At 47.0% G+C, this 16163-nt stretch overlaps 4 protein-coding genes across 7 annotated transcripts in view; 3 read left to right on the top strand and 1 right to left on the bottom strand.

Annotated features, from left to right (window-relative positions):
- E4F1 (E4F transcription factor 1) overlaps positions 1-9764 on the bottom strand; it is a 17674-nt gene extending 7910 nt beyond the window's left edge. The window contains exons 1-9 of one of the 3 annotated variants that reach the window (XM_087878427.1): positions 8856-9195; positions 7521-7648; positions 7140-7236; positions 5962-6167; positions 5648-5768; positions 5174-5326; positions 3774-3940; positions 2782-3009; positions 2462-2567 (exon numbers count right to left, since the gene is read on the bottom strand). In XM_087878427.1, the coding sequence (XP_087734553.1) occupies positions 2462-2567; positions 2782-3009; positions 3774-3940; positions 5174-5326; positions 5648-5768; positions 5962-6167; positions 7140-7236; positions 7521-7648; positions 8856-9021 (1372 nt within the window). In that variant the 5' untranslated portion in view covers positions 9022-9195. Of the gene's footprint in view, positions 1-2461; positions 2568-2781; positions 3010-3773; positions 3941-5173; positions 5327-5647; positions 5769-5961; positions 6168-7139; positions 7237-7516; positions 7649-8855 lie in introns of all 3 variants that reach the window. The other 2 variants (XM_087878429.1, XM_087878428.1) reach the window with 2 other exon arrangements.
- LOC117667384 (hexosaminidase D-like) overlaps positions 1-16163 on the top strand; it is a 256224-nt gene that overhangs the window by 158924 nt on the left and 81137 nt on the right. The gene's annotated exons all lie outside the window — the stretch shown is intronic.
- PGP (phosphoglycolate phosphatase) lies at positions 9357-13829 on the top strand. Its single transcript, XM_034420577.3, has 2 exons — positions 9357-10048; positions 11844-13829. Exons 1-2 carry the CDS (start codon positions 9433-9435, stop codon positions 12167-12169), a joined length of 942 nt encoding a protein of 313 aa, XP_034276468.2. The 5' UTR covers positions 9357-9432; the 3' UTR covers positions 12170-13829.
- Positions 12158-16163, top strand: part of BRICD5 (BRICHOS domain containing 5) — a 26225-nt gene continuing 22219 nt past the window's right edge. For both annotated transcript variants that reach the window (XM_087878436.1, XM_087878435.1), the window contains exon 1: positions 12158-12286. The gene's annotated coding sequence lies outside the window, so the exon portion shown is untranslated. The remainder of the gene's footprint in view (positions 12287-16163) is intronic.

Raw genomic sequence — 16163 nt, 5'->3', positions numbered from 1 at the left:
CTCTAAACATGTGGAAATAGCAGATTAAGGGCCATGTAGGTTAAGTGCTAAAGTGAGGAAAGAAACACTCCAGTCTTCTAAGGCAGGTGACAGCAATAGCCCTGGGAAAGGATGCAGGGGAAGAGGGAACTCCTCCACACCTAATGTTAAGCTCTGGATTAATCTTGAGAGGATACTACACAAATATTGCTGCCCAGGTATGAATCACTGCTTAGCCCAAGCAGACAGCTACATATTTAGCTTAAACATAAACACGGTACCTGGCTGTGCAGCAACTAGATTTAAAACTGCTCCAAGAAGTAGGTTTTTTGCGCCAATAGAAGCTACCAAAACTTCATCTGGATGACAGGTATCTGGATATTAAAGCAGGGATCTTAAAACTCATCTGGACAATTTAGTACACAAAGGGAAAAAGCCAGAAATAGGGATTTCAACAGGAATAAATGCAAAGTCCCGAAACTTGGTAAGAAGCTTCAAGGGCTTCAAGGACACCAAAAAGGAGAAAGGTCTGGGATCTTGGTGGATCATAAGCTAAATATACAAAGTGATATAACCACAAAGAAAGAATATGATTGGCTGAATCAACAGAAAGACAGTGTCATGATCAAAAGAACTTATTATTCCTCTTTATTCTGCATTGGTTAGACCCCATTTAGAATACAGTACAAGAAGTCCTTGACTTATAACCATCATTGAGTGTGTAATTACAAGTCATGCCAGTCATTAAGCGAGTCTCCCTGTGACCAAACCCAATTTTATGACTTTTGCAGTGTTTGTTAAACAAATCCATTTGCAGGGAGTAAATGCCAGTTTCCGGCAAATCAATTGTGGTCATATAACTGTGGGATGCTGCAAGTGGCTGTAAATGCAGATGAGTTGCCAACCATCCAAAATGTGATCACGTGACCGCAGAGTTCCCTGCCTCCTGTTGGAACTTTGAATTTGGGGGACGTTGTAACTTTGGTTACTGAGCACCCGGGTCGTAAGTCAAGGACTATCTGTACACCCAATTTTAAGCTCCACATTTTAGGAAGGAAATTAATAAACTGTAGCATATCTAGAAGACAGCAAGCAAGATGGTAGAGGCTGAAAAGAAAAAAAGTTTTGGGGAGTGGGGGGGAATGACCGGAAGCACTGTGTATAGTTACCCTGGAGTAAACAAACTGCAGGGGCTCATTACTGTCTTCAAATATCTGAAGAGCTGACAGGTAGAAACAGAGCTGAATTGTTCAGCTGTTTCAGAAGACAGGATAAGAAAGGATCTGTTTAAATTATAAGAAAGTAGATCTCAGTTGGACACCATGAAAGTTTACCATATGAGCTGGTCCGCAGGCTCCCTTCCCTGGAGGAATCTCAGGACCATCCATCAGGAATGCTGCCCTGGACAGGTAGGCATACTAGATTAGGGGTCTCCAATCTTGGCAACTTTAAGACTTGTGGACTTCGACTCCCAGAATTCCTCAGCCAGCGAAGCTTCGCTGGCTGAGGAATTCTGGGAGTCGAAGTCCACAAGTCTTAAAAGTTGCCAAGGTTGGAGATCCCTGTACTACATTGTAACCTCGGTAGGTCTAGGAAAACTGTGAAACAATGTAAAGAGTGCCTCAGAAACATTAGTACTGAAACTGTAATACAGGTACCGGTAGTCCTCGACTTACAACCACAACTGAGCCCCAAATTTCAGACACTGAGACATTTGTTAAGAGAGTCTAGCCCCAGATGTTAAGGGAATCACTGCCGTTGCTAAGTTAGTCACATGATTGCCAAGTGAACCTGGCTTCCCTGTTGACTTTGCTCAAGGTCGCAAGAGGTGGTCACATGACTCGGTGACACTGCAACCACCATAAATACGAGTCAATTGCCAAGCAATCCAAATTTTGATCATGTGACCATGGGGGTACTGCAATGTTCGCAAGTGCGAAAACCGGCCAATCACATTTTTCACTGCCATTATAACTCTGAACAGTCACTAAATGAATGGCTGTAAATTGAGGATTGCCTGTACTGCCTAAAGCAGGGGTGTCAAACTCAACGCCCATGGGCTGGATGCGGCCTGTGGGGTGCTTAGATCTGGCCCACAGGGCCGCCCTGGAAACAGCGAAGGACTGGCCCTCAGCCCTCCTGCACTTTTTTTTTTGCTGGCAGAGGGTTGCAGGAGGCCATTGCAGCCAAAAATGGAGCTTGCGAGCCCATTTTCGTTGGCAGAGTGCTCAGGCCACCACAGGTGCCCCCAACATGAGTGACGTCAAGCTGAGCACACCCATCCTAGCCAGCCCCTCCCCTCCAAGATCAAACATAACCCTGATGTGGCCCTCAATGAAATCGAGTTTGACACCCCTGGCCTAAAAGTGTCTTAACATCAACTTCAGCTTTTACAAAAAAAAGATGCTTTCTTTAGGGAACCCAAGGAAGGACTTTGCCTGCAGGACCCTGGAGGAGGAGGCCTAGAAGGAGGTCATTTTACCTAGATGTCCACTGATATGGAGGTCGAGACTACTCTGCTCCCTGAAGGTTTCGCTGCAATAAGGGCACGCGTGTCGCTTACATTCATGGGTCGCTTCAGGAACTGGCTATGAAACAAAGGGAGCCCAGCATAAATTACTTGCGCATTTGATCGAGAGAAGTCTTGAATCAACATTGTGAGAAGATTACAAGAGAAAGTTAAAGCAAGCTCAAGAGTCCCGTTCTCATATGCAGCCGTACCACAACACAGCACAGACTATGAAAGACACTTTCGGCAGCAAACCAAGCAGGCGGCATTTAAATTAATAAGGAGGAACTTACAGCTTCTATGTGCTCAATTTCCACATATTGCTCTTCGCACAATTTCTCAGGTGTTTCCACCTCTTTGTTCTTTAAATCCTCAGCAGCTCCAGCAATGCCATTTTCATCTGATTTAGCACCCTCCTCTATGGAAACTCGCTCGATCACAATCCCAGAATTCCTCATGGCTTCTCGTAGTAAGTTCTCATTGTCCTCCTGGTCAGGGGACAGCTCCTCAAGATTGGATGACTAAAGGAAATAAGGGTGCAGCAACAATGACTGCCAACGTCAACCTCTAAGAAAGAACCATCCTTAACTCCATTGGCTGAGAAAGGTATCATTTACTAGAGGTCAAGTGAAATACAGTCATGCAAAGCCAGAACTGAAATTTGCACACCCAAATCCCCAAGTCTAACTTTCCCTCCCTTAGATACCTCCTGGTGCTGCCCCCACCCCATCCCATGTCCAATCAAATTCAAAGATGTTTTTAGCAGCGTCACTCCAAGTGTGAGTTGGCATGCAGCTGCATTGCTCCCAGCTGGTTGACTGTGGAGCAGCATCTCGGGGAGATGCAGGGAATGTTTTGTTTCCCTCGAATCCTCCCCCTTCCCATTCAGTCCTAGAATTCATGGCAGCCATTGGCACTGAACGGCAGCAAAGCACAAGTGTGAGATGACAGCTGACAGCTTAGCAGAAAGAAAAAAGTTTTTTCCTTTAACCTAGAATCCTACAAGGTGCCAAAAGCTTTCTTTCTGATCAACATTTCTCATGTTTTGACTTCAGGAACCCTTAGAAATGTCGTTCTCCTTCCTAACTTAGATCTGGAGCTCTGAGAGTTTTGTTTGGCTGCCTTACGTTTGAAATGCCCTGCAGACCCTTCTCAAGACGAACCTCAGGTAATGAGTTATTATGGGCTTTCTGGGGTACTGACCACGGTAGGTTCCATCACTTCTCCTGGTGGTACAAGATCATCTCCTCCCCCCCCCAATCCCCCCAGCAGAGATTGCACTAACCTCTTGTCCTAATGCCTTGGTTTCCGAGACGGGGAGCTCCTGCATCTGGACATGGACTTCATGGAGGACATTCCCTTTAGCATCTGTCACCAGGTGGATTACAGGGGAGGTCTCCACAGACGGAGCTGCCAGCGAGGGGATGGCTTCACTGCTGGAGTTACTGGCCCCTTCAAGAAAAGCAGCATACAGTTAAGAGTGCCACTAGGGGCTGGGTTCAAGGGAAGCCAAGCCAAGCACTTCAGCAGCTCCCTCTGGCTAACTTGGGCTACTGCCCTGCCAGAGGCACACAAGGCAACCTCTGAGCCTTCAGAGGATGCTTTCACATGAACTTTATGGGACGCCAGTGCTGTTCTTTAGGGGACCAGAGATTAATGCTTGCTAAGGCCTCATCACAAGTTCATGGCAGAATCCTGACCACAGTGTATGACTCTACCTGAACTATGACAAGGTAAATCCCAAGAGATTCCCCCCACAGGCCAGGACCCTGCACAAAGCCTGGCTAAGCATGGGAGACTAGTTTATAGTTGGGCTGACGAGGGTTAATTTTGGGCCGTGTCTCTTCATTCCTTGACCTGCCTGTGCATCAATTTGAATAACTGGATACTGAATTAATACATGTTCTACACTTGCACATGCTGAAATCAAATTTTCTGGGTTCACACAGAACATTAACAAAAACAACCCAGTACATTGGTCACGAGAGTGGTATAAAGATCCGTCCCTGCTGAATGTGTGCTGTCCTCCAGAGTGCTCTGCATGACCCAGGGCTTATTTCTGTTCTGTCACCAGCACCAATCAAAATCCTTCCCTTTTTTTTTTTTTTTTGGTGCTATTTATTGCCTCGCTAATCCAGAAGGATCTCTCCACCTGAAGCCCTGGCAACGTGCTTCCTGAACCTAAAGCCTGCTTCCATAAATGGAGTGATTAGGACAGCCGGTTCTTTCAGGATCCCATTATGGAAAGTGGCAGAAAACAGACCCTCCAAGTCCATTTCTGGTGTAGAGACCAATGACTCAGAAGATCCAGAAGATTTATGGGGTTTTCAGAATACACGTTCAATCCAAATGGATCTATTTCATCTGTGACCTACCAACGTGTTGTCTCTTCCCACCAACAGCCAGGGTTCACTTCATCTGTGTAGATGTCCAAGTCGTAATTCCCTAACTCCTCCTTTCATCCTGAATACCATAACATGCCTTTTCTATCAGGCATTATACTAATCAGTTAGTTTTCCTTTTGTGAATTAATGTTTGCTCATTTAGTGATATTCCACTGAATTTTGGCATATATGATTCATGTAATTATTGCATAAATCTATTCTGTCCCCCCAAAGGCAAGGCAGACACACCCTGCAAGCCATATGGATAAGAGCAGGGGAGGCCCTGAGATTTTTCACTGACCTGAGGCTACATCCTCTTTACTGACAACTATTTCTTTATTCATATTGAAGCGGATTTTCTCAGTGCATGGCGTCAAGGATTTCAAATGTCGCGTCAAGGCTCCCGATTCCCGGAAGCTTTTCCCACATTTCTTGCACTTGTAAGGACGCTCATCTAGAGAAACCAAAGGAAAATTACTTTGTAGAAGAACGTGGCTCCATTGTCTCTAGGCGACGGTTCTGCTGCCAACCTTTCAGAAAAGGATAGATTGGCTGTGAGGCCTATATATAGCTTTTCAACAGTAGGAGCATGGAGGACAAGGTAATGCTTAAGCACCAGGAATTAATCCTGGAATCCTTTTATGCAAATCCCTCATCCTAGCTGTTCAAATATCATTTCACCCCAATGTCTTCCCCTGTGCTCTTCTTAGTCCTACTTTTGAAAGTTGCTTAATAACTGAGTCACTACATACAGCTGACCAAGTCCACTCTTCACCTGTGTGACGGCGATGGTGTCGGATCAGCGAGCCCTTGGTCCTGAACGATGCCCCGCATAACTTGCACTCATAGTCCTTCCTGCTGCTGTGAGTGATCATGTGAGCCTTGAGAATGCTGGCCTGGAACCAAAGGATACAAAGTGGTGTTTGTGGTGCTGCCAGATATAGAGCTAGTTTTAAGAACATGACGCTTCAAACTATAAAGCTGCTGCCTTTTCTTACCCAGAGGCAAGAATTGTTGTGTCTCAATAGCATCATCTTCTTTATCACTTATCTAATAGTACCATGAGCATTGCTAAAATCCTTAACATACCGTCTTAAATGTCTTGTGGCACAGTTCGCAGACGTAACGACCTTCCTTATTAACCAGCAGTTTAACTTTGATAAGTTCCAGAGAAGCACCTTCCTCTGGGCCTCCTGGATTACTCTGAGTAAGTCCACCGTCTTCATCACTGTGGCTGTTGGGGCTTTCAAAGACGTGATCTTCACCTACAACAACCTCCTTGATTTGCCCACTACCTGCAAAGAGGCCCAAAGCCAGTTAGATTCTTTATAGAAGATCATGTTCCATAACCAGCTATTGGAACTTTTTGGGTGGCCATATTGGACAGGCCCTCATGATGGAGTGGTTTCTGCCATTAAATTCAGACTAAAGCAAATCCCTCTGTAGGCCTTGGCAGAACAGGAAAGGTTCTGTCAGTAGAGAAAGCACTTCCATGCATATGAATTTACTCTGGATCACATCGTATGAATTTACTCTGGATCACATCAAAACATATTATGAGTAGACAAATAACCTTCTGTGAATCTACCAATACATTTCAACTCATTTAACAATCAGACATTATTCTGTATTCTCAAAAGCATTTTGTTTATTCTATTCCAGCAACCACTTGCACTTCAATGCTCAAATTTTAGGAGGAGGAAAGTACCTGCATGACTCCGACCCATTCATTCCACTTTAATCACAAACCGGTCTAAGAATGTTCTGTCACACCTTTTCTGAATTAAAAAGCTTTAAATCTTTATTTTTCTTCAGGGAAAAAATAATCATTTTTTCTTCTCTCTCCTGGGTTCCCGATAAACGTAGATCAATATAGATTGATAGAACTTTAAGATATTATTTATCTTAATAATTTGTAGCATGACATTTTCTCTGCACTTTATGGGAAGAGCATGTTTTTATTTAACCTTCAGAGGACCTGACTTTTGATGGTTACATTTATTCAAAATAATGGAAAAGTACTGAGTCGCACAAATTGCTGTACATGGCACCATACCATTTATCTTTTAATCCATTACTGCCAGCACTGATTGACAGCAGCACCATTTCAAGAGGATTTCTTCCTAATATTGGAGATGCCAGGAACTGAATCTGGGATCTTCTGCATGAAAAGCACTCACTCTTACTCTGTTATACTCCTCCCCCTTAAACTCTTGCAGTAGGCTTACTGATTGCCTAAAATAACTTTAAGTGGCTGGTGGACCTACCTACAATTTCAGGTACATTGTCGATTTCTTCTGTTATTGGAGCTGCTTCAACAACTATATGAGCTACAGTTATAGGTGCTTCAACTGACGAAATCACCTGATGGAACAAATGGAGCTTTAATATGAAAATACCTCTTGTGGTAGGGATGTTCCAAAATATTTTTTAAATAAAATTTACAAGGTTGGAAGTGGTAAAAACAGCATCTCCCATAATGTCTTATGCTAATATTTCTCCTAAGGATGAGGTGATGCATTTTGCAAATATTACCCATCTGAGCCTACAAAAGCTACTATTTATCCAGCTTGCAACCCCCCAGCCTGGTTCCCAGCAAGATCACATGTCTGGCAAGCAGAGCGTAGATGCTGCCTTGAGAAACTTGCCGGGGTTGCTGCTGCTGCGGTTGCATCCTGAGGTCTCTGGCAAAGCTTCTGCAACTTGTGCTGTACAAATTCTTCCAAAGAAGTGAACTCGGATTGGCAACGACCACATTTGTGCCTGTCATCTTCATCTAGAAGGCAAGAAAATTAAGGACCCCGTCACACTTTTAGGACAGCGTGAAAAGGAGATTCCCAAATAACCGATCACAGCAACAACTGTATTCATTCCAACAGTAGTATTTACAGGCTTGGGATAATAAAACGGTAGCAGCCGTTTAAACAATTGTCACTCATTCCAAAGCAAACCATGGGAGTTAATACCTCTTAAAGAGCATCCTTTTTAAGACCAGATCAAGATCCTGCCTGAACAATCAGAAAACCTGGCACAGGCACAGCTACGGCCAGGCTGGGATTCCGTCTCCACAAAGGGATGCCGGAGAAAGGCTCCTTTGCCAGCCACCACTATACAGCCCCAGAAAGCATTGGAAGAGCACCCTGCCACTCCTCCACCTGGACAGCCACCTATCAGAACCAGTACAGCTCTCCTGCCCGAGCAGGGGGTTGGACTAGATGACCTCCAAGGCAGGGATGAAATCCAGCAGGTTCTGACAGGTTCTGGAGAACTGGTAGTGGAAACTTTGAGTAGTTCGGAGAACTGGCAAACACCACCTCTGGCTGGTCCCAGGAATGCGGTGAGAATGGAGATTTTGCAATATCCTTCCCCCTGGAATTGGGAGGGAATGGGTATTTTGCAATATCCTTCCCCCAGGAGTGGGGAGGGAATGGGGATTTTGCAGTATCCTGCCATGCCCATCAAGCCAAGCCCACCAAGCCACGCCTACAGAACCGGTAGTAAAAAAATTTGGATTTCACCACTGCTCCAAGGTCCCTTCCTGGCACCTGCACCCGGGTGGGGGGGCCACGCTCAAAGGCAGGGAAGCCCTCAGCAGAAGATCCCTCCCTACCTGCCCTGGAAGCCTCTCCCCCACCCCAGAGAAGAGCCACGGTCCCCTATTCCCAGGGAGGGGCCCGTCTGTCTGCGCTCCCTCCTTCCATCCCCACAACACCCTTGCGAGGTAGGTCCCCGCAGAGAGCGCCGAGAAACTCTCCCAGCTCGACATTCCCTCTCCCTCCCTCCCTCCCCCCCGAAGGTTCCGTATAGAGACGGAGAGAGCTGGGCTTCGATCCGGTCTCGTGGCGTGGGCGGGAGCCGCAGCCGCGTCGCCTTTGGCCCCTCAGAGGGCAGGCCTGTCCCCGCGGCGAAGAGGAGGCGCCGCTTCTCCCGGAAGGCCCTGAAACGGAGCGGCCCCTCCCCCGCCTTCCTCTGGGCGGCAGTACCTTCTTCCTCGAAAGGCGTCGGGAGGCTAAGGAAGGCGGCGGCGGCGGGAGACTGAGGGAGGCCGCCCGTCACCGCCGCCGCCGCCTCAGCAGCGCCCTCGCGTCCCCGTGGCCCAGCTGCCGTAAGCCCCGCCGGCCCAGCGCCCGTTGCCATCGCGGCTTCCATGTCGCAAGGCGCCGCAACCACCAAGATGGCGGCTTTACGGCCGTGTCGTCATAACAACGGGCCGGCGCCGCGGGGAGGCGGGCTCGCGCGAGCCTTGTCGCAGCCTCGTCGGCCGGCCAGGCGCTCAGCCAACGGGAAGACGAGGACGGCTGCGGGCTGCTCACCTGCGGGGGCGGGGCCTGCGCGGCGTTACAGCCAACGGGCTGGTGAGGGCGGGACGGTTCCTTCTCCGCTCGGCCAACCGACGCGCGCTTCTCCCCGGGGCAGCCAATGAGCGGCGGAGTGCCCGGTTTCCGGAGGCTTCGCTGAAACCCTGGAGGCGGGGCGGCACATCTTTCCCAGCCAATCGGTGCGGGCGGAGCTCGTGAAGCGCTGAGGCGCGGCGCCCGTCCTCTCATCCGCCCTCACGCGATGGCGGCGAAAGAGTGCCGGCGGCTGGACGCGGCGCTGGCCCGGCAGCTGCTCTCCCAGACGGAGGCGGTGCTCTTCGACTGCGACGGCGTGCTGTGGCGGGGTGAGGCGGCGTTGCCCGGCGCGGCCGAGACGCTGCACCGGCTAGAATCGGGCGGCGCGAAGCGGCTCTGCTACGTGACCAACAACTCCTCGCGGACGCGCCAGGCCTACACCGAGAAGCTGAGGCGCCTGGGCTTCCCGCCCGCGGAGCCCGGCCAGGTCTTCGGCTCCGCCTACTGCGCCGCGCGCCACCTCAGCCGCGCGCTCCCGCCGGGCGGCGCCGCTTACGTGCTGGGCGGGCCTGCGCTGAGCGCGGAGCTGGAGGCGCTGGGCGTGGCCCACCTGGGCGTCGGCCCCGCCCCCGAGCCCGGCTCCGCCCACTTCGGCGCGCGCGCCCCGCTGGACCCTTCCGTGCGCGCCGTCCTAGTTGGCTACGACGAGCACTTCGCCTACGGCAAGCTCTGCCTGGCGCTGCGCTACCTGCTGCGGGGCGACGGCGACGGGCATGGCTGCCTGCTGGTGGGCACCAACCGAGACAACCGACTCCCGCTCGAGGGCGGCAGCGCCGTGCCCGGTACGGACCCCGACCCGCACCCTCCGCCGGGCGGCCCACCTTTGCCATCCCGCTGGTAGCCAGGAAAAGGGGATTTTGGGGAAGCGGGTGCAGGAAAGACTGGGCGGGGTAGTTCTGAGCAGCTCGTGCAGGTGGCCCTCGATTTAAGGACCACCGTTTATGTTGCTAAGCGAGACGCTGGTGAAGTGAGTTTTGCCCCGTTTTACGATTTTCCTTGCCACAGTTGTTAAGTGCAATCATTGCAGTTGGTAAATTAATAACCCCGGGGGTTGTTAAGTGATTCTCGCTTCTCCATTGCTTGTCAGAAGGTGGCAAAGGGGACACTGCAACGGTCATAAATGTGAATCAGTTGCCAAGCAGCTGAAATTAGATCAGGTGACCATGGGGATGCTGCAGTGGTCAGAAGTGTGAAAGATGGTCATAAGTCACTTTTTTCAGTGCCCGTTGTAACTTCGAACGGTCACTAAGTGAACTGTTGTAAGTCGAGGACTGCTGTACTTGGGACCCTCCCAGAAGTCTCTTTGGCTCAGCTAACTCTCTGAGGCTCTGCAAGGTCACATCTCTTGCCTTCCTACTTGTAAAATCTTAGGTTGAGCTGTTGACTTAGACGCTAAACCTCTTACAGTTTAATCCTGGGAGGGAAAGGCATAACAATCCCTAAACAACCTTGTACTAATTATATTGGAAATAGAGTGTCTTTCTCGGAATTGTGCTACTGGAAGCTGCATACAGCCCCCCCCTCCCCCAAAGCAGTAAAGCCCCATTCTCAGATTCTGGATTAAAGCCACGTGTAGAGTAATAATCATTATTATTTAATTGGTTTGTATCCTGCTTTTCCATCCAGTATCCATGACGTTCAAATATAAGTAAACACCATTTAGAACTACTTTTGGTCTAATTGATAGGACATTTAACAAGCTATCCTGTCCCACTTCCACCATTTGTAATGGTATATAAAACATTCCATGCATGGCTAGGAAGATTGAGAGAGTGATGTGCACATGAGAATATTAAGTCCTCTGTGCTTGAAACATTGGAAATAACTAAGGACACATAGGGAATGAAAGGTGCTGGGTGACATATAGGACACTCAGAACAGGGGAAGAGAGAGAGGCCTTTATCTACATAAATTAGTTAGATTTTGTTTTAGCAGAAACCCAGAATAAATAAAATGACCTTGGTTCAACTAGATGACAGTCCAACCAGGACCTGCCAAATGCAATGTGTTTATTTCAGGTTCAAAAACAAAATTAATTTCCCATTTTGTGTATACGTGTTCTTTTTTCCCTGGGATAATACTCATCACATAACAGAAATGGGGTTCTGTCCACAGAAATTTAAATTTTGTGGTCCTGAAGCCTATTTGTCTGCTGCATCATGGCTTTTTCATTGCTCAGCTGATGTTCGGAATAATAATTGGGTCACACCTTATATATGCATTTCCTTCTGGTGTTGCCCTCATTCCCTGGATCTGGAGATGTGCTGACTTTGGATCTGAAGTTGAAAAAGCTGTAGAGCAGGCATAGGTGCAAGCACACCACTTCTATGCTGCCTCCAATAAAAGAGGCATATTTTCTGGGATTGCATGGTGGCCATGAAATCCGGCGAAACAAAAGCTTGAGTGAAAGCAATGCAAACAAAAGTTGTTTCAATTTCAGGCCCAAAGGGGCAGGACATCCCCAACTTCAGCCATACAGGGTTTTTTTCCCCCATTAGCAAACTAAAGACCAAGTTGTATGGCCCGCTCAGGTTTGCACCAGTTCTTCATATATATTTTTTGTCTTTCCTCCTTTAGGGACGGGCTGCCTCGTCAAGGCAGTGGAGACAGCTGCGGAACGGGAAGCCTTCATTGTGGGCAAGCCCAGCCGTTTCATGTTTGAGTGTGTGGCCAGCGAGTTTAAGATTAACCCTGAGCGCACAATCATGGTTGGTGACCGCCTGGACACAGACATCCTCATGGGCAACACCTGCGGCCTGACCACCCTCCTCACTCTCACTGGGGTCACGACACTGGATGAGGTTAAGGGCCACCTCAACAGCGACTGTCCTGAGCGCAGAAGCCTGGTCCCCGATTACTACATCGATAGCATAGCGGACCTCCTCCCTGCTCTCACCGATTAAGGAAGGGAGACGTTCCAGGTCTGCAGAGGTCTTTCTTCATCCCAAGCCACCTGCAGTCTCTTCAGGCTGGTAGTATTTTCTCAGTTACTGCGGTGCAGACAATTGCTGCTTGCAAAAGTAAGATGATTTTCGTGCGCAACATTCAAATTGAATTCTCTGTTTACAAATTTCTGTTTAAAAATGCACTTTGAGAGAAAGAGGGAAGTGTGTGTGTGTGTGTGTGTGTCTATCAGCTTTCAGATACATCAAGCTGTGTCTGGCTGGTGTTCAGGTATCAGGGTGGAGGCCTACTCAGCCGAGCTGAAGGACTGAGCAGGCTTCTGTTTAAACCTTGCACTGTGGTGTTTTGTAATGCAATCTTTGGAAATTCAGGGAATTGAGCAGTTTTAAGGGCAGCTGCTCTGGTATCTGAGACATGATGTTAAAGTTGGTTTTTATGGTTACTTGGGTTCTGGTTCAGCTATTTCAGGGGAATGGAAATCATTGTGTATCCATTTGTAATGTTTTTGCTCCTGCCCAGTAGCATTTGCACTGCTGTATATGCAAAACAAGAATTACACCATCACGCTTCATATGTTTCTCTAGAAATTCTCTAGAATTTCTGATTGCGGTGCCTATTTTAAAAACATGTTACAAATTGGTTTTATTGGTCAAGAAGCATGTAATAAAAGTCCATTATTCAGATCATCAGAGTGAATTATATTTGAATTACTTGATTAACTGTCAGGATAGAATGCTGAGTTCATTTGTCAGTCCGTGATAATAGGAATTCTTCATGGCAACAGTGAATTTACTAGCATTTTGTTCTTCAGTATCATAAATAGATGCAGGTTTTTTTTTTCCTAAAGCCATTTTGAAGTCAGTGTTGATGAAGCAACTATATTAACATATTTAGTGCTTCCTGTTGAAATCTTCTGGGTTGATGGTAGGAAAAAAGAAAAATCTTTTGCAGATCTGTCTTGGCACTTGCTGAAAACAAGCATATGAACCATTTTTGCCTTGTCAGTCTGCAGTAAACATGATTGCACTTTTCAGGTGCTCAGGTAGTTTTCTTCTTGCAGAATCAGTTGCCAGATTGTCACCTTAAAATTGGGAAGAAAGGAAAGATACTTCTTTTTTTGCTTCAGTTATCTTGCGTGGGCAGCATTTTCAATATTGAAGGTGCTTGAAATTTCTCACTTTTTCATACAGCAATAATTGCATTATCTATAGCAAGGCATTCTGTGATTATAAATTTATGTTAATCTCTCCACCTCTTTTGAAGTGCTGAAAGATAGATTATTATGTCTTCAAATAATTTTTCTCTTTTTTTCTTTTAAGTTTATCAGCTTTTCATTTGCAAGTCTAAAAGATTGTTTTCTTCTTTTGATTATGTAAAGTCTGTGAACCAAATAAAAAAAACAAAACGGATCTCTTGGGAGGACTTGTTCTGAGACCGTTCCAGAGAGATTCAGGGCCTTGTCAAATCTACATTAAATGCTTAGATGGTCAGAGCAGTTGCTCAAACAAGCTGGCCACAAAGTGGAACCAGCCATCTGCTTTCCTTGCATCTTTTCTTAACAAATTCGCATTGCACTGTCAAATTCTCAAGCGGGCACCGTAAAACTGTTACCTATCTTCAATCCAGACGTTGAGTCATATTAAACATAACTCTTGCTTCCTTTTTGTGTGTCTGATCTTTTCATTTTACACTAAAGGAAAACTTTTCCCCTTAAGAGTATTTTAAATGAGACCCCAAGACACCCCTAAATTGATGTATAAATTGATTTATTGATAGGTTGGGTAAGGAGAGATCATGAGGCCAAACCTGGAACAGGGCTGGGGTTACAAAGATGAGAATTTTATCACTTCCATTTTTGGTTACATCACACAGCAATGCACTCCATGTGAACCATATGGAACATTCTCCTTCCAGAAGTTAGGGTGCCCTGGTACCGCTGGCCTTTCATAAGACCCTAAAGCTGCCCAGGCAGCCCCCACTGTGTGTGGTCCATGTGCAGTTCAAAATTCAGGTGGTCATCTTTACAATTTAACAGTCTTCCGTTTAAAGTAGAAGTCTTCAAATTTAGCAGCTTTAAGACTTGTGGATTCAACTCCCAGAATTCTCCAGCCAGCGTAGTGTAGCTGGCTGGAGAATTCTGGGAGTTGAAATTCACAAGTCTTAAAGCTGCCAAGTTTGAAGACCTCTGTTTTAAAGAGATGGGGTCAAGGGAATTTTGAGATCACTTTTCCACAACGGTTTCTGCCCATCCTTCTAGATCTGGCCAGGGTGGGCATGTTCCAGCTCCCCTTTGTGTAATAGTCACCTGGTAGAGGCTTGGTCTTCTCTCTTATGGTGCCTATCTTACAAAACCACTCCCCCCCCGGTCCCTCCCCAGATACTGGCCCATCTTTCTGTTGGCCTTCAGAAAAATAGTGATGAACGAGGTGTAGAATGGGTGAAAGATGATGGTGAGAATTATCAAGGCCTCAACTTGGCTTGTTTTAAATTATCTCGGCCAATCCGTCTCCTGTAATACTGTAGTTTTCAATGTAACCCATCCCCCAAAGGAGGCAGGGTTTGAGTCAAGTCCGTAGTTTGTTGAATTGCATCCAGAATTGTGGTGCGTCTCAATTGTGAATTGTGGTGGGGTCAGCATGTTCAATCTCTTGTTTCCCTTAGCACCTTCTAACAACTGTTGACGTGCCGTATTCCAAAGGAGCGTTCTTGGGAGGCGATAACAAAAGCTTGCAATAATTAACAGCACGAATAAGAGAAGTGTGGGAGATGGAAGTTGCAGATGAAGTTAGGAATTTTCTCTTCCTCCACATGAATTACAAACTCCATGAGGGTATTTTGAATCCATACAGTAAAAATAGAGTTCAGCTAAATGCCAAGTCACAGGCTCTGATGAGTCCAACAAGTTCAGTTGTTGCAGCAGGACAGAAAAAAAGATTCCAAAACCGCATGAAAAAAACAAACAGAATATCTGGTACACCTTTCTCCTGCCTTGGAGACAAGGGCCCCCAGAGAAAAAGAATCAAGTCCAGATTATCCAAAGGGGCATCTGGAGGAGACCTGTATTTTAGTGGACTTGGAGCACTCCTTGCAAGAGACCTCCACCCATAATGCGATCTTCCTATCTCCCCCTCCATCAGCCAATTCCAAATGAATTCCATCTGAAACCCAATACATGCTAGCATCCAATTTACATCCTAGGTCCCTTCAAAAAAAAACCCCACCGGCATAGAGTCACTGAGTAAAAAGGCACATTCAATAGTCATGAACCCCAGTTGTACTCCACCTAGTCCCCAAAGGAACCAAGAAGCAATTCCAGAGGCCAAATAGGTTTGTCTGAAGCAGGGAAATTAGAGAAATAAAGAAGTCTGTAAAACAAAGGGTTGCACTGGTGTTTTATCAGCAAAGGAACTTTGTGGCCCAGAGAGATTTGCACCCATAAAAGGACCCAGCTGATCCACAGTTACAAACCCAAAGCTCCCAATGTCACCCCTACTCCTCTTTGTTAGACTAGACATACTCAATTCACTGGCAAACTAGAAGGATTGCAGAGCTCACCTAACAGTGAGGGCTGTGGGCTGAGGGAATGGTGCCCAGTCTTAAGCTGGAACTGTGATGTGCAAAAATACGCTTGTTTGAAGGTGGAGAATGAGAAGGCTTGGTATAAAAGCATTCCTCTCCTCCGCCTCACCTCTGGTTATCAGTGGGTCTCAGAAGAAGGAAGAAGGCTGCTGTGATCTATTGCCAGGTATGATTGCTTGGCAAGAGAAAAGGGCAGGTGTGCCACAGAAAGATGACAAACAATGACAGGCCCGCGTGGCCCAGATCTCAGAGCAGGCTTGCCTTGGAATCTCTTGAATCCTCTAGCAGGACTCTATAAAGTCTTAATGAGACCACACCTAGAGTACTGCATCCAGTTTTGATCCCCACACTATAAAAAACATGTTGAGACTCTAGAAAGAGTGCAGAGAAGAGAAACCAGGATGATTAGGGGAC

The sequence above is a fragment of the Pantherophis guttatus genome, chromosome 14 (assembly GCF_059756535.1).
Source record: "Pantherophis guttatus breed Tessera chromosome 14, ASM5975653v1, whole genome shotgun sequence".
Classification (NCBI taxonomy): domain Eukaryota; kingdom Metazoa; phylum Chordata; class Lepidosauria; order Squamata; family Colubridae; genus Pantherophis; species Pantherophis guttatus.
This window is presented reverse-complemented; position numbering and strand designations above follow the sequence as displayed.

Coding starts and splice junctions, on each gene's coding strand:
- PGP (XM_034420577.3), top strand. CDS start 9,433: ATGGCGGCGAAAGAGTGCCGGCGGCTGGACGCGGCGCTGGCCCGGCAG. Junction 10,049..11,843: donor GGGCGGCAGCGCCGTGCCCG/GTACGGACCCCG, acceptor TTCCTCCTTTAG/GGACGGGCTGCCTCGTCAAG.